We start from the raw sequence: 23832 nt of genomic DNA on the forward strand, positions 1-23832 counted from the left end.
TGTGGAAGTTGAGGTGTGGTTGCGGTCGTACCGCAATTGCCATCGGCAGCGAGGCCTTGCGGTTAAGCGAGTGTCATCCATAGAAGTACTGTCCGCTGCTCTCCGTCGACATGCCACGTGCCAGCGTGCGCGGCACCGTGCTGTCATAGTAAACACTGTGTCCTCCACTGCCACCTGTCGAGGCCATCGAATGCGCTGGCATTGCTCCCATTCCCCCCATTCCCATGCCCATGCCCGCCGGCGGAGGCGACGGCGAGCTCATCAGTCCCATGCTCGTCGGTATCAGCGTTCGCCTCAGCGTGCCGTGAGTGTGCTGATGTCCTGGCACCATAATCGTGCCACTTATGTAGGCGGGCGAGACGCCTCCCATGCCAGAGGGACCCAGCATGTGTGGACCTGCAAAGAGTGTGAGAGAGTGAGGTGAAGCAGCGAGTAACAATTTGTCGCATAATTGCTTTTGAGCTATAATTGATAATTAGCTAATTTTGCGCATATAAAAGCTGTTCATTAAATAAGAGACAGCCTCATCATTTTCACATTTATGTGTTAATTATATCACATGCAATAATGAATCTAAAATTTCTGAAATCCCACTACAACTTTTAGTTTTACTCAATAACTTAATGAATGTTATTTATATAGTTATTTGATACTAGCATACTTGAAGTTGGCATTAATTACTTGCCAAAAATAAATAATAATTTATCATATATTCAGAGTGTGCGCATTTCAAAGACTTTCATAAAATATAATCTAATTACTTGTACAAACAAATGCACTAATCAATAATTCACAAATTATTAAAGCAAAACATATTGAAATTTTAGACAGCATTGTAAAACGATAATACAAAAAATTCACTTTCAAAAATATGTGTGCATAGTTTGTGATTTTTGCAGCTAACAAATTTGCATTTAAGCAATTAAAATTTAATGCATTTTAATTCGGTAATGTGTGCAAAAATCCAATCCATAATCGACACTAACTTACTCGTATTTCTAATGTGAAACATAGAAACATAATCATATTCCAATTTGGTCATTATGAGGTGAATGAATAGTTAAATGCTCACCAATAGTCATGGCTCCACTCACAGCAGGATGTCCCATGCTCGTATAAATATTGCCCTGCGTCGGTGGCTGCATCAGGACGCTGGTTGCCGTCGAGGACGATGCCGAGGGATGATGCAGCTGGGCGCCCTGCAAGCCAGCGTAGTTGGGTGTCGGTGCGTATGTCATGTACGATGCCTTTGGTGTACGAGTATGCAAACACACGACGATGAGCGACGATGTAAACGTGCAGTTTGCAGGTAACAATAACGGCAGCGACATGAAAAGGTAGAGCAAAGAGTTAAGCCTGCGTGCATTTATCCTTGTTATTGGGAATGGCATATCCGGCAAAAAAGGCAGCAGAGACATCAGACAGCAAACAGCAGACAACGAAAAGCTGCTCGCTCTCTCTCTCGTTCCTATATTTACACACATTCACGTTCACATATCCTTGCTTCAGGGTTTTCATAATGAATTCTTTATCATAAATTAAACATTCACACTTTTTCTCAACGTACGTGTGTGTATGTTGCCGGGATTGAGATCAACTGTAACTTTGCCCATATAGGAAATATCTTTTTAATTACTTTTACTCAGTTTTAAATCCACAACCACAGCTCCCCTTTGCCCCTTATGCAAACTTTCCAATTATGCACTTAAGTGTGTAGGGTGTTTGAAGGGACTTAAAGTAATCGGTTGGCCAGGCCAATTGTTCTTGTTGCTGCTACTCCTGCTGTGAATTTCCTTAACATTTGTACTTGTTATTTTCATCTTTTGTACGGACAAGACCTCAGGCATTTTTCTTTACAGACAAACAGACGGAGAGACGGACAGCCGGATGGACGGTACCCGTTACCGGGTGCAGTAATTTTAATTTTCCACCTTTCAGCAAACCATCAGAGTGCTTTCACATGCACAAATACAAACACACACCCATACACAATATATGTATAGTATAAGGCGGGAATGGTTTTTTGTAGCTGCTTCTGCTTCTGTTGCTGTCCTGTTGTTTCCTCATGCTCCGACCCCATGAAATAAACAAGAAAAACAACAAAAAGCACAAAAATTGTTGCAACGAGCATTTGGAGCAAGGCTACTACGAGTCTCCCAGTCTCCCAGAGGATGAGGAAGTGTAGAGAAGTAGAAAGAGTTGAACTGCTGCGGGGGCTGCGGGACAACGGGGCGATTAAAGGACTCGTCGCTTTTGTGTTGGCCAAAATGGGTTTAATGGCAAGGGAACTTCACTGGCGCCGAGCTTCCTCTCATTTCCGTTCGCCAGGAACCAGCAACCAGTAACAAGCAACAGAAAGAGAACCACAACAAGTCTCTCTTGGCTTTGATGCGCCCTTGTTGTCTATTGTGGAGCTGTGGGCAGGGGCGGGGAAGAAGCCAGGAGACAGACGGAAGCAAGAACAATGAAATTTCCATATTTAGAAATGATTATTTACCCTGGGTAATGACTACAGGTAATGACCAAGCCAGCAGCTCCTCTGGCCAGGCACATGCTGAGAACTATTCACTGTGGCCATTGAGAGGTGATTTAGTAAATTACACCGAGTTAAGCCCCCGAAAAAAAGGGATTACGACGACAATTATTTAGTAGTATTTAAATAAGAATACTAAGCCAAGCTGCTTTCTATATTCGCAACTGTTTTTCCCAGCGAATCCCACGATTACTTTAAGCAATTTCAATTCATTTGCAACTCACCTCGTTACGCGATGATAAGCTGGACAGCGGCATGGGAGCTGTTAGATCCACATCGACATCGATGTCGGAGATGTCATCACCGAAGGAGTCCGCCAGATGCGTTTCACCTGTTGCCAGCTGTTGGAAATTGCTGCCTGTTCCGCCTCCAACTCCTCCTGGGCCTGAGCTGTCAATTTGCGAGTCGCCAAAGTTCTTAGCCACGTTGCTGACACTGGAGCTTCGCTTCTTGCGTCCTCCTCGCTTTTGCAAAGTGAGCCGACCAATCACAATGGTGAGACAAAGCAGAACGCCGGCTGTCACCGATATGATGAGGTAGAGGTAAAACTGTTCCTGATGCTCTGTGAAAAACAGGAGAGACACAAGAAAGATAATGAAAATCTGACAAGAGTCACTCTTACTCCTAATTTTCTAATAGCAATCTACGAGCGAGTCGAGCAGTTAGTGTAAGTCTGGAAAGCATCATGATGGGTTTTACACTTGGCTGCAGTCTTCTGTCTGCTGACTGCAGTCAAGAGTTGAGACTCCAGTCTCTGTTTGGATTGTTCGTCAGGTCGGGGTTGTCTGCACTTGCCATTTGCGTGGCATCTGAGACGAAAGTTTTAATCGGGCGACTTTGTATATGACCGAAGCGAAATCAAAAAGTTTAACATGTGTGGTAAGCAAAGAGCTGCATGCAACGTGCCGCACATGCAACTCAGTGTATGTTCTCGGTCATAGACCACGAAGGGAGGAGGGCATTCTCCACTTCCCTCACACTTTCCCACAATCCCCTCTTGTGTTCTGCTGATGACAGCGAGTCCCAAGAGCGCTGAGACGCTGTCTGCGCTTTTCTTCGCTTCCCGTTGTATTTTTTTAGCATCGTCTGCAGTGTTTGGAAATGTGACATGGCTGTGGTATAAAGTACGGTTGATGTTGCTGCCACCAAAGTTTTGTGAGGTTGTGTGCGAGAACAAAAACTTCGATTAGTTACACATGAAAGCCTTAACTGAACTGAACCGAACAACATGCCAGCAGCAGGTGGGCGGAAGTTAGGGAATCAACTGTGGGTGGGGGGAGGAAAGAACTCACTTCGAATATAGAGATAGGTGTTCAGCCAATTTGCCAAGAAACCAACCACTTCGACACGTTCTGTGACAATGTCCTCGTCGGTGCAGTTGAGACCTATTGGCCCCCAATCATCAAGCATCTGACACTTGCGACGATTGAAGTAGTTGCCATCCTCATAACGAGTCTCCTCGCTATTAGCATCATCAGTAACTGTCTCTGTGTTTGTATCTGTTTGGATGTCTTCTTCACCATTATCTTCTTCTGTTGTTGTTGTGCTTATGTAGTCATTGGCCAATGTTGTTGCTTCAGCATCTAACGGCTGCCTGAACGACTCTTTTATGCGGTCTAACAATCGTAGAGATGACTGTAGTCGCTCTGCCAATGGGATGTGAGTTCTGCTCTAAGTATTTCAGGCTTGTAACTCAAACTCAAACACAAACTGTATCTATGCATGAGGATGTGACCCGCCTGCCATCCATCCATCCATTCAGCCATCCATCTATCCATCCATCAAGCGAGCACGCGGATGAACATGATTTGACATTACTTTACGTTACGTTGCTTTGCTTTACGTTACGTTACGTTAATGCCGCATGCTCATACTCGTCGAGTGCCAGCTGGCTAATGAAGATGGATGGGCATGGCTTGCTGATAAAATATGTATGCACAATGCGGCGCAGTTGAGGCACTTTGAAGTAAGCGACTCCATCAAAGGAGCTGCGAGCCATGTGCCTGATACACGCCCGCAGAATCGAATTACAAATCTATAGGCCACACTTAACCCTGCTCTGTGACAGTCAACAATTGAATTGGCATTGCATAACTTACCCTCTAGCGAACCCTCATTGCGGGACAGCAAAGGTGGGAGTAAAGTGCTTGTGGATTCCTCTCCCGCGGGGCTGTGATCGAAGTCAAAGGGTCGTCCGCTGTTGGCGCCTTGCAGCTTGGGAGCTGGTGGAATGGCCTCGGACTCCTTATAGAACTGATCTTCATCGTAGAGTTCATCCTGATCGAGATCCAGATCCGTCTGGTGTGGCTCATCGGCTTCAGGAGCAGTCTCGTAGCGATCCTTGAGCACCTTGCGAGGAACTTAAAGTTGAACAATCGAATGTTAGTTCATAGATATAACATATATACATAGCAGGGTATTTAGAGTACTCACTGCAGGTGTAGACCACCTTGAGGTACATGCGCACATCGTTCTTGCAGGGGCGTCCAAAGGTGCCGGCATCTGCGGTCACCGAGCAGCGTCGTCGCCCATGGCAGATCTGCATGACAGTCTCTGTGGCATAGGACACCAAACAGGCTGTGTTACAAAGCGATTCTCATTAGTTCAGACTAGACAAGACAGATAGAGAGAGAGAGTGAGAAAGAGGGAGAACTTACTGGGCTGTGCTGCATCCTCGCGGTTTATTAGGACGCTGCCAGCTGGTGTCTGTCCTGGATTGCCGCACTGCACACTCTCCTTCTCGGTGTGGCCAAAGGAGGCGCTGTAGATGGCGATGCGGGAGTAAGGGTTGCACATCAGTGGCATGTTGTCGTTCTCGCAGGCCAACTTGCTCCGGAATTCGTCTGTGTCGGCAGCAAAAACATTTATTAGAAGCACGCCAAAAAATGCCAGCACCAGCATCATCTAATTGCGGTCATTCGCTTGTGCAGAGTCATGCTCAACAGCCGGAAAAAATACATAACAATCAAATGTGTATCTGGCACATACATACATATACATTTATATACTACACCATTTGTGAGTCTATGTATTACATGATGTGTGTGGGCGACTTTATCGCTGCCATTTTTGACATTTTGCAACTATTTGCAGAATTAAATACAAATAAATGTGCGCCATTTACACAATGTATACGCATAAAACATAACTCATACGCCATGTAAAACGTGTGGAGTGACAATAAAAAAGTGGACTATTTCAATAAAGATTAATTGCTGAATCAATCAGATGGACACTCTCCGGGGAAATTCATTGAGTATGCACAAGGGAAAAGTAATTGAAAGACTACCCTGCTGACTATGGCTACAGGGTATGCACAGATCTAGATTAGGCAAATATGTTGACCAGTTACTGTCCACACATCGGCTGATGATTCTTGCCTAAGGGCCAGCTCTCGATTGCAAAGCAAATTGCTGGAACTCAGCCAAGAAGCTTCAATTGTCAAAGCATAGTCTAACTGCCAAGCAGCAATTATGAGTCTTGTGGTGTTTCCTTGTGCACTTTGCTGGCCAGCCCTTTAAGTATGTATAAACCACATTCATATAGTAAATACTTATGTATTTATGTGAATGCATATACAAAGGTATAAAAGCATATACTTGTCGGCACTCGTACATCATTTGATGCATACTAAAAAGAATGCTTTGCCCTGGTCAGAGATGAACTTTAATAAATTTAGTAAATATTTGCATAGCCTGTTTGCAGGGCCAGGGCCTCTGGCATTGATTCCCCCCTTCCCTTTAGACCCTTGCTGCTGTCTCGAACAGGCTTTTTGGGCTGTGACGCCCACACGTTACGTGCAGAGCCATCCTATTGGGCGCTGTGATTCCTTGCTGTTGCTTCAGTTCTTTCTGTTGCTTTTGCTGTGGCTTCTTCTGTGCACGTTTTATTATGAAGAGACGTGAGAAAAGTTGAAAATTGCCATATTTTTATGACCACAATGTGCCGTCTGGCACCGTGTACTCTTTCCTGTTTCCTCGTCCAGCTTTTTTGTGTGCTCTGTGGCTCTCGTGTGCAATGCCTCGAGTTCTTTGCTCTGGCTTGTTATGCTAGGACTGAGGTTGGTGGCCGGGTTACTTGCGCTTCTACGCACATAACCAGGCCGTAATTTTTCAACGTTTTCCACTCGTACTTTGCAGTTTTATTACTTGTCGCTGGTGTCCATAATGAGCAAAAGATAACAGACAATTTAGAAAAAAGAAAAACAAAAAAGGCGCCTCTCCTTAATTATATTACCTCACCGTAGCTCTCCCCCCGACGTTCCCCTTTGCCTGCGGCTTCAACAAACGTGCCAGCTAAGTACGTACAGTGAGAGCTATGAGGCCCAAGTGCGAGCCTGAAACTGTCTATCTGCCAGGCTCTCAGCTTTGTGCTCCCAACTCCCAACTCTGTCGACCCGCTGTGCATTTCCCTTTTTTCTAATTTGAATGGAGCGCTAGCTGCTGCTCATGCTGCTGCTGTTCCTGTTTGTTTCACTTCTTTGGTTTGTTTGTGTGCTTTTTAACAAGATAACATCTGCGTCACTTGTCACAAAAAAAAAGCACAGTACATGGATGGAAAAAATGCAGAAATAAAACGAGAACGTAAAAATATTTGAGCCAAATCTGCAAAGGGCTGGGACCGGGCTGGAAATGGCTAAAAGTCTGACGCAAATTACCAAAGAATTACACGAAGTGCACAGAGCTCAAGCTCAAGGAGCAGCTCAGCTGCTTCGTTTCCTCTACTTGAATCTGAATACATTTGCAAAAAAATTGAACTGTCTGTTCTGAGGGCATTAAGAACTCGTTTAACGACTATTATCCACTGCAGCAGCACGGCAACAATACCAATAATCGTGGAAGGGAAGTTCAATCGCAAAGCAGGTGAAACATTGTCAGAGGAGCCAGAAAAGAGCTTCGGTTAGGGGCTTCATCTGTTCGCTTATCGGCTTCTGTTTGCCGGATGATTGCGATTAAACACGAATTGCTTAGCGGATCGTAAATAATCGAGTGCCATTAGCCCAATCGCCAACACTGCTGCGGAGCGGAGCGGAAAAAGGGGAGAACAAGCAGTTGCAACTGGGGTCAGGGACATTGAAAGGCGACAGCGTTGAACAGAATCTGAAATGCACTGGGAAAACTATGCAAATAACTCAGCAAAAAAGTTTATTCAACTATTTTTAATGTTTGCGCGAATAGGAAAAGCAAAAGCGCAGCTGCATTTTTCATTATGCTTCTAGCTGAATTAAATCTCCAACGCAATCTGACCCGCCCCCTTCACAAAAAAAAAAAAAAAAAAAAAAAATAACCAGCCATCCATCCGCCTTCGCCGTGTCTCTTATCACCGTAGTCGAGGACTCCTCATTAATTTTATTTTTTCTCGCTGGCCATAACTGAAATTTAGAGAGTCTCACTGACAGTTTTTAGAACAAGTATTATGCTAACACCTTCTGCGTTTTTGTTTTCATGTTTTCCTTCTGTTTTGCTATTTTGCTGTCGTGCTTGTTGTTTTATTCTCTTTACTAATGGACATTTTCAATTAATTTTTGATGCTAAGACAATTATTATCTCGTTTCATGCTCCACCTACATTCAATTTCTTCTCTTCCTCAATTAGCATTCACGTGCGTGATTTGTGCTAGTTTAATTTTGCTTTTCTATTCATCGAATGAATAAACAAAAGCTCTCATCGACATAAGCAATGAATATCTGCTCGAATCTATTTTTGACTACAGCTCTGATAATCCCAAGTCAATTTATGTTATTTGTAGTATCTTGAGTGCCCATTGGAACTTTGTTTTTCAAGGAACACTGCACAGGTGCTTGAATGCAGATGTCTACAATAACAGAGCGCGGATGCTGATGCTTTCTCTGTAGGAAAAAACAATTTTGGTTGTTTGCGGCTCCGAGCTTAAATTGATGTTTGCCACTTTTGCATCTGGCAAATATTTATTTTGCCGCAGGGCAAATAAAATATATCATGGTTAACACGCGGTGGGGACAAAAACCGAGCACTCGCGTATCGTAAACGATTATATTTTTCTTTAAAGGACAAGCAAAGTGAAAGGTCTCGGTTGGCTGACCTCCAGAAAAGGGTTCTCTGTTCTCTGTGCACGTAGTGTATTCGTACTTACATGGACGGCATTTGTAGGCAATCTCCACGAATTTTCGTATGCCCGAGCAAGGATCTCCAGTTGTGTGGGTTTTGGAATTCGCAGCGAACTTGCAATGTCGCTTCTTTTGGCAGGCATCCACGACAGTCTGCAGCAGAGCGTACTGCAAAGGAGACAAATACACAGAGAGAATATAGAGGTATAGTCATGTATAAAATATATGTATGAATGACGGTGAGAGTGAGGGGGACAGCGCCAAATGAGGGTGCTATTGATAGAATATTGGGCACAAATGGCAGATGCAGGCGCAAAGGATGCAGGCCGCATCCTTGTTGTTGTTTGCGACGCCACGGCAAATGGCAAACGGCAGACATCAGACAGCAGAAATGATTGCCCCGATGGCAACTAGGACAGTGCAGCAGAGAAGGCGCCACCTCAGCTGGAGAGTCGTAAATCTCTGTCGGCCTAGCCAAGAGATAAAGCTCTGAATGCATTTTATATGCCTTAACAATTCGACAGGCGCCCAGATGTTGCATGTTGTTATGCAAGCAGCTGATTGGCATCGAGTGCGAATAGCTTTATGTTTAGCTTTCAATTAATTATCAGCTATGTGCTCCGGATGAAGATGAATGTGCATCAAATGTACAAACATAAACAAACTTGCAACGTTAGGAGTTACAATAAACAAAGGGGCAACAATTGAGTTCGGATTATGCTGGAATTGGCATCAGGACATCAACATCCTGCTGTTTAATGAAAGTTTATTCAATCTACGATACATTATGCTAAATTTATTATAAAGATTGGATTGAGATATGTTTGCATCTAGTTGGAATTCTTTGTTGGCATGTCAAGTGTTTTGATTTGTTATTAATTAGTGAGATTCTCGGCTAACCGCATTCTCTCATTTTGTGATCCAACTGCAAAAGGTCGTAATTGGATTTTGAGGTTGAATCTCTCGTTCTCTGCTCTGTGCTGAGGTCCTAAGATGTTGCGGCTTTGTCGGGCGTCGCCCGTCGTTCTATAAGTAAATCTATCGATTGGACAGTCCCGTAATAATTTGTTTACTCTCGTTTCAGTTCTCCCCTAGAATGGGGTTGAGTGTGGACTGCTGTGTGGCACAAGTAAGTGTAAGCTGGCCTTAATGCGATGCGCCCATAAGTCAAGAGCCGAACCGAGCACGAGCACGAGGGCGAACGCAATTCAGTTCCGCTTTAAGGAAGCGCCGGAAATGAAGCGTGAGTGTGTCCTATCCATATCCCAATCCCCATTCCAGCCCCATCCTGTCCTGTCCTGTCCCTCTCTTTGCGGTTACACACTCTCTCTCTGTCTTCGGTCTTTATCTGTCTGGTTTGAGCGTATGTTAGAACACAGCACATGCCATACTTGCAGATGGCTGTATAAAGCCATAGTCTTGCTTCAAATTGATGTGCTCAATGAAACGCAATCAGCGCTCCTTCGTGTCGTCACTGTTCGTCCTTTTTTGAAGGATATGGTTCAATGAAAAATTAACCACTACATGGGGTTCACTTCACAGTTGAGGACTGACTCTGAAAACGTGGCCCAAACGACCTCATAAATGTGACAAATTGCGACATACTCTTCTTACTAGCCATACACACATGAGACAAACTTTCTTATACATACTGAATTTAATTTTGTCGAGCTTTTCATGGAATATTTTATATGCTTCTTCCGTCCTTCCTTTCACTTTGAATGCCGAATGAAGTTTTTTGGAAATGTTTCAAGTTGTTAAGACTCTATCTCTTGTGGTCTTCAATTTTTAACTCTTTATTTCCTGAATCTAACTTTTAATTCCAATTTTCTCTCTGTGAACAATCATATATTTTGCAGTGATAATGCCAGAGAGATTTGAACGATAGATTTACACACACAACGCAACTAACTGATGAGTTTATACGAGTTGTTCTAAATGCTGTATTGGGTCGGTTTAAGCTTTTGCTGTGGATTTGGCTGGGCGAGTTCCTAAAAATGTTTTATGATTTATGCCTTCAGTTTGGTCCAAAGTGAATCGAATCGATTTTCATTATGAATTATTGCTGTTTTTATGGCATCGTTCTACTTCACTGATTTACTTTCTCCTCCTCTTTATATTTTTTTTTCTATTTCTCCTACTCATATGTGAGTGTGTGTTGACCAAAAACGAGCCATTTTATCGCGCTTGGTTGTGTTTGAGAAAGCCTTTGAATGCACGCTGTGGAATCGTGCGGAAAATGGGAAAAACACGTTTAGCCCCCGAAAAAGGTAAGCCGAAATGCGCTAGCTTCTCGTTCTCTTGTAGGAAAAGGAGCTCAGCTCTTGGTTCGTTGCAGCATTTAGTAGAGAGTAGTAGAGATAGGTAAACGTGTTCTTATGATTAAATGTCTGTGTGTGGGCGCTGAGCCTGTCTGACTGGATGACTATCTGGCTGTCTGACTGCCTGCTTGGCGCTCGATGATGAGTGCGACGATGATGGAATTGCAATTATACTGATTCAGCTTACCTGTAATCCGCTTACGGTACACGTTTCCGGCGGTTTGACTTCGATTTCGGTGCCGCTGTGGATGACAGCATCGCCGGCACTTCCGGTCGTGGTGAGGTCCTCCTGCGACACTGGCGGACACAAGCTGTGGTCGGATAAATCTGTTCAAGTGGACGAGAGGGCAATTTTTTGTGAACGTGTCGTTGTCATTTGCGAAGTGCTTCTTCCATACATCGAAGAGCCAAGTGTGGAATGGAAAGAGTGTGTGTGTGTGGTGTGCGGTGTGGGTGGAGGGCACGCTCAAGTGCTCTGAAGTGGCGTCAAGTGTGCTGCAATCGCACATGGGGCAAGCAGTAGATACAGAATGCAAACTGACCATCTCACTCTGCGTATACTTGATATGGGCGTATGTGGAACATTGCTCGCTTCTCATTTGCTATCTGAATGTGTGTGTGTGTGTGCCAAGTGGACTGTTTGCTTGTCTCTGTGCGACTGAGACAGAGAGACAAAACATGTGCACGTGCACACACAAATAAGTAAAATACAATGCGTACAATCGACGCGTGTAACGAACAAACTTTAGGCAACAATCAATCAATTGCGATATTGGCATTCACTTCAGTCCAAAAGCGCCCGACCATTTGTTGTCCGGAGTCCACTCAGAGCTCTTTCCTCCTGCTTCTGGTCCTGCTCCACATCTGTGCAGATAACGCTTGGCTCTTCGGTACGTGACAATGGAAACTTACCTCCCGCCCGTCCGTACTGGGCGAGTTCTATGGAAATGCTAGTACCACGTGGACAGCTGAGTGACAGCTGCTCTGAATCGCATCCGGCACGCTGGTACGTCCGCAAGGTGGCCGCCAGCAGAGCTGAAAGTAGAAGCAGAAACAGAAGCAAACAGAGAATCGAGCTGCATTAATACATATATGAGAAGCGCAAAGTAAAAGTCGATAAATCGCCAAATAACGTACAGCAAAATAAACAGAAAACAGTCCAGAGACAACAGAAAAGAGAGAGAGAAAGATAGGACAACAGTCTTCTTCTTCTCTCAACTGAATATTTGATTCCACATCTAACACAAAAATGGAACACGCAAACAGAAGTGAGGAATATTTTTGCCATATATGCCAGGGGAGTGATTTCGCAAACACTGCGTGCACACACTGCTGGACAGCACTGTGTGTGAGCTTAAACTATTTTGTGACTTCCGAAGTCTTAAATTCGAATGCTTAAAATGTCAATTTGATACGTAAGCGTAAATTGATTTTCATTCTTTCCTTATTATTTGCAATTTCTACAATTTCGATTTAATTTTCGATACGACAGCGTCAGTAGAAAATACTATAGATTATAATTGTATGGTATTTAAGTAAGTATTATTTAAGTTAAATGACATTGATGTGATTGCTGTGTGAAGTGAACTGAAGTGTAGTGAACCGAACTGAACCGAAGTGAAGCGAAATTCGGTGGCAGGTGAAATTGGACTGGTGCACTTGGGAATGGAATCGAAGGAAGCTATATTGTACGAGTATAGTGAAAAATATAGACTCGTATGTTTGGGAGTCGAAGAATAGAATAGAGTCGATGGACGAAGCAGCGTAAATTGAATTTCCATTATGCAATCGTTCAGTCTTCAACTTAACTGACACTTGACACCTAAGCAAACTCAGACATTCAATTTCATGTGAAATTATTTCCCAACATTTTTCTCCGCTTGCGTCGCCAGCTTCGCGAGACAACAACAACAACACACACAATAAGCAAAACAACAAAATATTGTCTGCCATTTGTTTCTGTTTATTGTACGTTTCTCTTATCCACTTTAGAGGCGACAATGCTGCTCTTGTTGTTGTGTTGTTGTTGGGGCGTCCTCTGAGCCACTGACTTCATTACCCAAATTGTTTACGTGTGTGTAGGTGTGTCAGTTGTCTCAGAGTGTGTGTGTGTATGCATGACTGAGTGTTTACACTACTAAACAAATGCCTTACAATGACTGCAAAAAGGAGGAAAGGTGTCAGTCGAGAGGGCAATGTGAGCCATAAAACGCGACTGGGGCGATGGGTTTGTGTGTGTAAGGATTACGTGTGTATGTACACAAACAAAAAGTACACACACTCACACCTCACACACCTACATATGTGTGCTAGACTAGCGAGTGTAATATTTCTATTATTGAAAACCATTTCACGGCGTGGAAATGACAATATCTAAAACAACACACAGAAAACTCAGAGACAAGCCTAATACGTGTGGCATTAAACCCGCCAGTCGCTCCCAAAAGGCTTTGGAAAAAGGATACCTAATGCGATTACTAGACAACTCCATCATAAACGTGGCTGTGTTTTGAAATATAGATGCTTTGAAGAGCACATTCACACAATGCGATTACCAGCCAACTCTATCATAATCATTGCAGAGCTGTATTAAAACATAGATGAAGTTTCGCTCGGCTGGTTCCCGGTTTAAGATAAGCCTTTTAATGTACTATGTTTTTGATTCAACTGATTGTATTTGACACTTCATAAAGAATAGAATAGCAAAAATAGATCAATAATAAAGCTGTATTGTAGTGTTAAGATATTTGCACAAAGAACTGTTAAGTATGTTTTTATTAAATTAGAATTAAGCAAAGATTTTATAACACTTTAAGAGTAAATTTAATCCACTTTCTATGAGAAAAGTTTTTCAAGACTCCATTATTAAAGAATCTCTATTCAAACGAATTTGAAAATGAAATTCTAATGATTGCATTGCCAGCTGCAATGTTTTAAATTACAGGGTTTTTTGGTTAATAAATTGCACATTATATAACAGATTTTCACTGCTCTTTAAATGTCATTTGAAGCTGAAAGCATAATAATCCTATGAGGTTAGCTTCTGCGGTTCAGCGAAGGAACTTTTCCACCCCAGTCTTAGTGGCATGATTGAGTTGCCAGCTTGAAACTCGCAAAGCATTTCAAGCATCTTAATAATTGTAATTGCGAACTGGTTGCGGCCATTAGAGAGTGAGGGAGGGATGCCAAGGGGACAAGGGGTAGAGCAGGAGAAGAGACGACAACTCTAACAGCCCCCAGACAACGGTAACAAGGTACAAAGTACGCATTACATGTGTGTGCCACACACAGTCACTCGTATTTTCATAAATCAGAAGTCATGCGCATCCTGGCCGACGTTTTACGAGCGCGATGATGCCAGCAGGAGTTGGACTTGTAGCTGAAGCACTGAAGTGGGAACAGTGGGGAATACAACTGTGCAGTCCTTGTGTTTAGGCTGGAGGAAGGAGGATGAAGCAGCCACTTGGGGCGGAAGTGGCATGCAAATTTATGCGACATAAAATGATAATAACTCTTTCACTTTTCATAATTTTGGCAAGCATTTACCTGGCTGTTTAGTTAAGCGAGCCAAAGTAAACGCAAGTGTTATGCGATGAACACAAGCAGCAGGATAGCTGATTATATCAAGGGTCGACTGAAGGATGCGCTACTCGAGATAGCAATCAGTGTGCTACATTCACTCATTCGCATCCCCTGTTTGAATTTCTGTCCAGGGTATTGTGCACGAAATAGAAAAACAAGAATATTAACGACCCTGCGGCTGGCTGTTGTTGTAGCTGTGTGGCTGGAGAGTTGAATCCGGCTCAGAGGTGAACTCAGCACCATCTCAACCATTGTGAAGAGGCTGCAGAGTCGAGTTGAACTGAGCTAGCTGCTCGTGTGCTCAGTATCCTGTCGCCTCCAGTTAAATTTTACAGCTCATGCAAGACACTAAAAGGCATCGTATATGACAAAGGCACAGCTCTGCCTCCTACTCCTAGGTCTCTGGCCCTTAGGATGCCATTTCCCCAGTCATACGACTTCAACGACAGCGACAGCGGCAAAGACAGAAGAAGATGGGAGATTAAAGCACATCTTAATGCGATGAGACGACCCGGGGAAATGTGAAACAAGCGCGTAGGCCATGAAACTTTCCGTTTCTGTCTGTTATCAACGCGACCCAAGGCGCCACTAGACAAGGACGAGAAGTACTCGCAACATTTTTCGAGGCAGCGGCAGCAACTCACAATTTTTTGACAGCACACAAGACTCTTCTTCGGCTGCGTGTGTCGCAGACATTAGGAGGGCGTGGCATTGCCATATGTATCAGATTCTTGTGTTCCAACTTGCGCGTGTTATCTATCTATCTATTAAACGAACGAAAAAAACAAAAAGCGACACTCTGAAATCTCAGCAATTGAATATTTATGACAACGAGAGCTGCTTGTGACTCTCTCGTCGCAGTAATTGGTGCCCCTTGCCACCAACTTGTGGAAGCTGCGGCCACTTAAGCGACAACACGATAAATTGCAGGTTTAGAGGAAAGTTGCGACAGAAAACAAGCTCATCAACTAACGCGGCCTTGAAATTAATGACCCAAACCGTAAAGCACTTGAACAGAAACTTTGCCAAAATATTATTTAATTATAATTACCCGCGTGGATGTGTTGATGTCCCTTTCCCTTTCAGAAACAGGAGCGAAGCACTTCCGCTCTCTCACTTTGACTCTCTTATACTCCCGTTTGGTATAAGAGTTTCACTTTGGTTTAAACTGCGTAGATTTTTCACAGCGAAATTTATTCGCAAAGCAATTAATTTATGTTAACGTTTGCAATCTGAAGATGGCCTTAATCGATAAGTTCAGCGGATATTGAAAGCTGTTAACAGAGAGATGGAATGAGTGGCATTATACAACGGAATCTGAAGGAGCTGTTCATGACCCTTCCACTATAAAACTTGTTATGAGAAATGTTTCAAATCAGCTGAAGTATGATTTGAGTATGCGTATATGGGCCATGGCCATCCTCTATATCGGGTATCTACTGCGACGGACAGTCGGTTAATTAATGTGGTTTAATTTATGATTGTTTGCTTTGGCTGTCCTATTAATCATTAATGACGAACATAAATATTTGGCTGCCTCTCGCTTACAGAGATCAGTTGCGAAAGTTTCGCTGGACAACGCCACAAGCACTCACAAATACACTCACTCCCACTCAGTGTGTATTTGTGCTTAATTATGATTTATACATAATATATATACTTGTTTTAGCGGAGGACAACGCGGCCAGGGCCATCGCCATCGCCAGTTGAGTTGGAGGTTGGCGCCTGCATTAGCTAAAAAGCAGGCTGACCCACACTCCCCCCCGCTGGCAACATCCATCCCATCCCAACTCCTGGACAGTGCCAGAGGATGGTTATTGCTGCAGATAAAGCGCAAAAGCAACGCGAAATTCTACTATGTATATGTTTCTGTATCTATATCTGTAACTGTAACTGTAGCTGTTGCTACTGCTGCCATGACTGTGGCCATGGCTGAAATGCGAAATAAAAAGGGCAAAAATAAAACAAAACATTTACCCAAAGGATCAACTCGATAAATAACTTCCGGCATGACGGGCCGCGTCAGCAGGCACACAACAGCCAACAGCCAGGCGAATCTCCTCCAGCCAACGACGCTCCAGGAGTTCTCACAGTGCACGTGCCGACATTTGCTGCCATGATGGAGTCGGAGTTGGTGTTGGAGTTGGAGCTGGGGTCTTTGCCGCTGCAGATGCTGTGCGGGATTTGGCTGCGACTCGGCCATCGCCAACGGCCAGAGTGCTGGTTGTTGTCCTTGTTTGTTATTGCTCCCGCTGCTGTTGTCCTCGACTGAGGCCTGGGCGAATGGCGAATATTATCGTCGGTTAGCGTCTGCTCTTGATTTGATGTTCTTTATGGCCGATTTTATTGTTCACCCTCAGATTTGGCAATTTGCATTTTTTGGAATTTTCATACTCGAATTTATTGTTACTCATATCATCATCAGCGGCGTCGAGTAGAATGGCTCTTACAACTGGTCAATATACTCGGCTTACTGTTCATATTCATAATCATTCCGATATCGTTATTCACATTTGTATTCATACGCTTACACGTTACGAGTATTGTATTCATATTCATGGAGATCCCATCGTCTGCTGCTGAGGCAAGGTATTATTATTATTGTTATGAATCAAATGAATACATAGTTATATTTTTATGGAATCTCACTCTTTAACACATCAATATTTTGTTGATTATTATTATTAGGTTGCACATTGGCTTTGTTATGCTTCCAATTTGTTGCTGTTTGTTGTTGTTTTAATTATTTTTTATTTTTTTGTTTTTGTTTGCTCTGGCAGTAAAACAATTAATTATATTTCACACGCGCTTTTTGCGTTTATTTTTTTGCGGTCTCCTCTTTTTAATTTATTCAGAAACAAAGCCATAGACAATAAAGAAAAAAAAGAACATGATTTTAGTACTCATCGTTGCTGATAACTCGATTATTTAAAAATGTTGCAAAACAAGAAAAAAAAGAATCCCTCAGTGGCTTTGAATATTTTTTGTTTGGTTTGTTTAATGACGATACAAATTATTGAATTATTTATTTATCGTAATTTCGCGACGCGTGCCTTAATTGGGGTTTGGGGCTTTATTTATTGAATTCCAAATTAATTTTAAATTGAAACAAATTCGCCACTGAAATCACATTTAATTAGTTCGGTTAACAATTTGTAAACTTTTTTTTCTTTCTTTTTTCCCTTTTCACACAACCGCGCATAAAGACCGTGGCAGGATTATCGGCGAAAATTCCCAACATTAATTGTTTTCACTTTCCCTTCCTTCTAACATAAACTCTCCATCCACACTTGAAAACTTCACTTCTCCCCTCTGGGATTATATTGTCGTCAGATTTAATAATTCAGTTTAAATTATTGGGCTTCTAATTTATGTGCGATTCAAGCGAAAATGGTTTCGATTAGTTTGAAATGCGGCAAGGCAAGAGAAGTTTTAATTAATGAAATTCCAGACCATTTCATCAATTATAATGAGGGGTTTCTCCGCACATTAAATACATATTTAATGCTAAAAGCTGTAGCAGAGTTTTCTATTTGATAAATATCAAATTTGTATATTGTTGCTTTAATTCGTTTATCCATAGTTTGCCTGTTTCTCGTTGAACGATATTTTTGAAATTTTCGTATTTTTCTTTTGAATGAAAAACAAAAAAGAAAGTGGAGCAAAACATAAATTTATGCATGATAAGAGATTTTCTATTTTGCCAGCTGGCAATTTTCGGACAAGACTTTATGAAAGTATTTTGCTCGAAGGGGTTTTTGCCATTCAATGCTGATGATCGGCTTCTGAGCTAGGGGCTTTTTCTTCGACTAGATTAAAAGTACACAAAAGGTATCAATTGAGTTCATTCATCCATGAAATTCTAGCAGCAACAAGATGGCAAGCATCCCGTTCAGGATGAATAATGGTACAATTCACACACAAACACTCAAAACTCACAAAAAATACACACACACTGTGTGTGAGTAACTGGTTATGTAACTGTATGTGTGGCGCCCACAAATTGTAAACTGTTTGCCTCAAGTTGAGGTTTGCTTTTGGGACTGTGAAAGATGCGAGAAGTATGACAAAACATTCATTAACTGACACTTGCGGACGACTGGCCCAACTGACTATCCTGTCTTCATGTCCTGTCCTGTCCTGTTCTGTCTTGTCTTGTCGTGTCCTGTTCTGTGGTGTCCGGGGAGAAAGAGGAAGCTGTCCCGCTGGAGTGACGGCTGAGCACAAAACTGATGAAAGCTAAACCGAAACCATCGGATCGAAACGTGAAGCAGCTGAGGGAGGCGGAGAGGGAGAGGGAGGTTGAGCCACAAGTTTCAGATCGGGTTGAGACCAAACAAATCCCTTGTTATCCTAAGAGCTACGACTAAGTACGTCACACTCAGACAGAGAGAGAGAGAGAGAGAGAGAGAGTGTGAGAGTAAACCTGCATATGTTTAGCTGGCCTGGTTGGTGGGCTGAAAAATGCTTCTTTATGTTTAGCTTAATGTATTTCTCGGCGCTTTCTTATTGTTCGTTTGCCAGCAAGGAAACCCAAAAACCGCAAACTTTCAAAGCAAACTTCATATTTTGCAAACTGAGCGGAAAGTGCTTACCCCTCCCCTCCTCTTTCCCTTTTGCAGCACTCCTACAACACTCTAGTACAAATGCTCGAGACCCTCAGTTCCACTAGTGACACCATTATGTTTCTGGGGCTGCATCGACAGAGGCTGCGACGTCAACGTCGACTGCGACGCATGTCTTTGGCTTTGCCTTTATAGCTGTATCTGAATCTCAATCGGAATCTGTCGGATGTCTGACGTGCCGCCGCTTCACTTGCCTCACTGCTGCTGCTGCTGCCTCTTATTGTTGAAGGTTTTGTAGTGGTTGCTGCAGCTACCACTCACGATGATGAACTTTCAGCCGAACTTTGCTTTATGGATTTTCAATGTGTTTTTCTTTAGCTTTTTTTGGTTGGTATTTTTCTTCTCTGTTACTGTTATTTTTCTTGAGCATCAAAATTAATATATACGAATATTTTAGCTTTCATCTTGGGCCACAGCATCCGCTGCCGCAAGCTGCCACAAGCTGCAACTCTCACTCTAAAGAGAAACGAGAAACTTTGAATCCTGGTTTAGACAGCGACTTCCGTCTAGTTGGTGTTTCTGTTGTTAATAGTAGCAGGAGTAAGAGCTTGAGTATTAACAGTTTCAGTTTGCCGTAGACAGCTCAGTTATTTATTCGAATTTATTTAAGCGTAACGCGCTGCGCTCGTAATTTTCTCATCTTTTGTGCTCAGTTCAATTTAGTGGAAAATTGAAATCATATTGAAATTTGTCGGTCAGCGAACTTATCCGCCACGGAACCACGGAAATTCAATGGAAAATATCAAAGTGCCTGCCGTTTCGCTTTTATTTTTATTTTCAGTTTCCAGTTTTCAGTTTTCATTTTCTCTGCTTTCCCTACTGACATTTTCACTCTGCGCCACACGCGAAGCAAATCAATTGCACTTTCAACACATCAGATTCTATCGTCATCGTGGTATGTGGCAGAGTGAAAGCTCTGTGTACAGATCTGTGTCCATCCACCACAAAACACAAAACACAGAATATACAGAGGATGTTGTCCGCGTCGACATTCATCAGCGGTTTTTAGGCCGGCAACCGACTGAAAATACGGTTTATGGTCCCCTCAGTTGAATAATTTAGCAAATTGTTTGATTCGTCGCAAATGTAAATTTGAATTAGTCTTCACTAGCTTCACTAACTGCCTAACTGCCTGTCGTTTTTGGCCAATTTCCAAATGCAATTGCCAAATTGGCGATGTGTACGAGTATTTGGCAACAGGAAGGCGGAAGGCGGAACAGGACAGGACAGGAAAAGGAGCCAACTGCCTGTAACTGATTAAAGCAGATTTTACCTATGCGATATTCAATAGATTCATCAGCTGCGCATTGAAAATGAATATTTCTTGCACAGGGCGCACATAAATCTCTTGGCCAGGTCAAATTGCCCCTAAATTCCAAATACAAAATTCATACTCGTATTCACATGCATGTGATTGATAGCCTTGCTTGCCGATTGGCTTGGCTCTGGTCTGCTCTGCTTTGCTTTGGCCTTGCCAGAGGATTGTGAATATTGTGATTCCCTTTAGTTTTTGAGCCTGACAAACCCTTGCCTCAGTCCTATCCTCAGTCCACTGGTTCATATTGTTACTGTTGTCGACACCCAGCGTGTTCGGTAAAGATAAATGCACGCTTAAGGAATCTCAAGCAGCTTTTCAGAGGGCTAAATCAAAATTATGGCTTAGTGTCAGCTCAGCCAACAGGGATTGGAAAGTTTGCTCTCTGTTTTAGTCGATCCGGTAAAGTGAAGGGAACGTAGGGGGGAAAGAGGCGATGGGGGCAGTGAGCAAGGTAAATATTTATTAGCTCAATAATTTGGCAACATTTCGCAGGATTAATGTGCAGATTCCAGGGCCATAAATTATTTGCAGCCGTATTCCTAAATTTTATTAAATAAATAAAATAAAAACCCCCAACACACACACACACACAAACCCAAGTACAGACGTGTGTGTGTAGGTGTGTAAGTAGGGTAGGCTGGTGTTTCATATTATTATTTTTGTTTGTTGCTGCCAAGGACACGCAACCATAATAAAAACTTGTTGAAAAATTTACGAGCAGCAAAAGCGGCAGCTTCAAAGGACAAATCGGACAAACAGCAGGCCGTTGGTCACGTTCAGGACCCACTGCCAATCTTCCGTTCCCATTCCTAGTTCCCTTTCCCTTTCCCTTTCCAGTCTCAGTCCCCACTCTCAATTTGGGGACGTAGGCGTGTACAACGACGACGACAACGACAACGACAAGGGCGTGTTTATTTATGTTGTGCCCACCGCTGAAAAGTTTAGTCGTTGTACGTGTCAAAAACTTTTGACAGTGCAATGGCTTCTCGACTTGGCGAAGAAGTCGCCACGCCAGCTGCAACCTGGGAGGCGCAGCTGTGGCCCTATTAAAACGTCCAGCGAGTCACCTCGACTGGCAATACTTTTGCTTTTGCGAAGAGGCGGATTGACGGAGTCCGGATAAAGTTAAGACACTGAGTAATTTGGTTAGCGCACAACTTTCATTGGCAACTGTAACTAGAATGTGTTATTAAATAATGTCTGGTACATGTACTAGCTTCCTTCTTCCCTTCCCTTCAGCTTTCCCTTTTCGCCACAGAGATGTCTCGGAAAAATCAGAAGCAGCCACGTGACAGCAGCAAGGCGTCTTCATTCACTAAATAATTGATCTGGGTTCGTGCAAATCTCGGAGCATCTGTGCCTGCAGCACAGCCAGAATATTAAATGTGTTCTCCTAGACGGAGGGAAGGAGGGGGAGTGGGCAGGACTGGACTGGACTTGGACTTGGTTTGATGAGGATACGAGCAGCATAGTTAGCCCTTAGTCAAGTCATGCAAGGCACAATTGCTTCCTTTTTGTTACATTTTGCCAAGCTAGCAAGCCAGCCAGGTATTCTATTCAAGCTCTGGCTCACCTTTAATCTCTCAACCCGAAATCGAAACGCGTGGCTGAGCTTAAAAATCTGATTTCATTCAAGGTTGCCAGCCAAGAAGCTAACCACACCATCCTTGCCCATCTCTAATGTGATCTATAGATGAGTTCAGCTTTTCCTCAGCAGTTATGACAGCTCAAAAGAAATGTACTAAGTCGCTTTATTTTCGTTTTCGTTGTTGTGCAACTTCTTAATACCCTTCAAGGCTGAAAGTAAGCTTTACAGAAAGGGTTTTTTCCACAAGTTTTTTGTCGAAATGAAAGATGGCTTAAAAATTTCATATTTAGTTTCAATGAGAGCAGATAGGACATCTGGAAGTCGAGCAAGTTCAGCCAAAGTATTATTACTTTCCGTTAATAACACTGACTGATAAGAACAATTCTTAAAAAAAAAAAATGTGAAGAGAAAAAGTTTCCGTGCGGAAAAGTTAAACCGCCCAAGACGCAAGATTGGAACAGGTGCAGTGTTATTTTGTTAAGTGTACAGAGCTTCGAAGCACCTAACATATTATATGAGAATATATAAGTAATAAAGTGCGTATGCCACAAAAAAAGAGAAAAAAAAGAAAGAAATATATTGCTGCAAAACAAACGAGTGAAACTTAACAAAAAGCGGTTCGTGGTATCAAGGGCAAAAACATACATTTTGCGCTTTACGATGGCATTTTGGCGAGAGTAAAATGAAAGGGGCTCTGAATGGGCATAAGATGATGGTCTGGATGCTTTGGATGCTCTGGCTGCTGCCAGGATGGGACGATGGTCATGTTGTAGCTGCGCAGCTGCGTGGCGTGAAATGACGAGGAACAAAGAAAACGTGGAGTCGACTTGAGAGAAGCCGAGCAACGGATACGAGGCGCAAAAAACAAGGACGAAGCGAAAACACTCGATGCAAACGCAGGATGTAGCTGGTGGATGATGATATAGGATGGGAGGAGGGGGGAAGTGGCGAGCATACGCGGACGGTGAAATGTTGGCTCTGTTGAAGGCAATAAAATGAAATTACAACTTAATTGTCATAAATAATTCAGAAGATTCCTTGCCAACATCGTTGCTGCTGTCGGAGTCGCAAAAACTCTGCGTTGCGAAACGAAACGAAATCAGAGCATTCCACAAATAACCCCCTCATCATACCGACAAACCAATGACCCCCTCTTCCTCCTCCTCAGTTCTCCTGGGGAGTCCTCTTCTACTGGGTTGTGCTGTCCACCTTTCTTTAGTGGCACGCGAAGCTTAACGAAAATTTTAAAGCCAGCTGCTACTTTGAGCAAAGGAATTGGTTCACGGCAGCTGCAGTGGCAATATTGCGTGTTTTATTATTAACAAAGTTAATCCCCTGACCTAGTTAACTCAGCTCAACTCAACTCAACACTCACACACACACAGACACACACTGGGTACAAACACAAACAGAAAGCGAAGCCAAGAGAGATGCTCATAGACAAGCCACAACACGAGGCGTTAATAAAATATTAGAGCAAGAGCGTGAAAACCCAAAAAACAGCAAATGAACGGGATGTCAGAGTCAGGAGGGGAAATCCCCCAAAGTAAACAGCTGATTAGAGCATCAAATTCGATGCTGCGAGCTAAGAGAAGTCAACTGGAATTGATTGTATTTAATTAGTCCTGGGTTTAACTATTCACAGTCATTTTATTTGTGGCAACATTGAAGATGGCCTTGATGCCACTAAAAGCCAATTCGGATTAAGTTATTTCACTATCGAACATCGGAAATAATGTAACTTTTTGCATTCAATATAAATTATTGAAATGGTTAAACG

General features: G+C 42.9%; 1 protein-coding gene across 7 annotated transcripts; it reads right to left on the minus strand.

Annotated features, from left to right (window-relative positions):
* Positions 1-50: 50 nt before the first annotated feature.
* LOC117574907 (protein eva-1-like) lies at positions 51-16817 on the minus strand. 7 transcript variants are annotated; one of them, XM_052006360.1, is made up of 11 exons: positions 16499-16817; positions 11852-11974; positions 11127-11266; positions 8645-8786; positions 5191-5376; positions 4967-5110; positions 4633-4893; positions 3826-4149; positions 2758-3095; positions 1073-1247; positions 51-396 (listed from the first exon to the last, which is right to left on the minus strand). In XM_052006360.1, the coding sequence occupies exons 1-11, from the start codon at positions 16722-16724 to the stop codon at positions 74-76; spliced, it is 2382 nt and encodes a 793-aa protein (XP_051862320.1). In that variant the 5' UTR covers positions 16725-16817; the 3' UTR covers positions 51-73. The 7 variants fall into 7 exon arrangements, with proteins under 7 accessions (XP_051862320.1, XP_034114841.1, XP_051862321.1 ...); XM_034258950.2 differs by having other exon boundaries at positions 3826-4179; XM_052006361.1 differs by lacking the exon at positions 16499-16817 and adding an exon at positions 12077-12242 and having other exon boundaries at positions 3826-4179.
* Positions 16818-23832: the final 7015 nt, after the last annotated feature.

The sequence above is a fragment of the Drosophila albomicans genome, chromosome 2R (genome assembly GCF_009650485.2).
Source record: "Drosophila albomicans strain 15112-1751.03 chromosome 2R, ASM965048v2, whole genome shotgun sequence".
Classification (NCBI taxonomy): domain Eukaryota; kingdom Metazoa; phylum Arthropoda; class Insecta; order Diptera; family Drosophilidae; genus Drosophila; species Drosophila albomicans.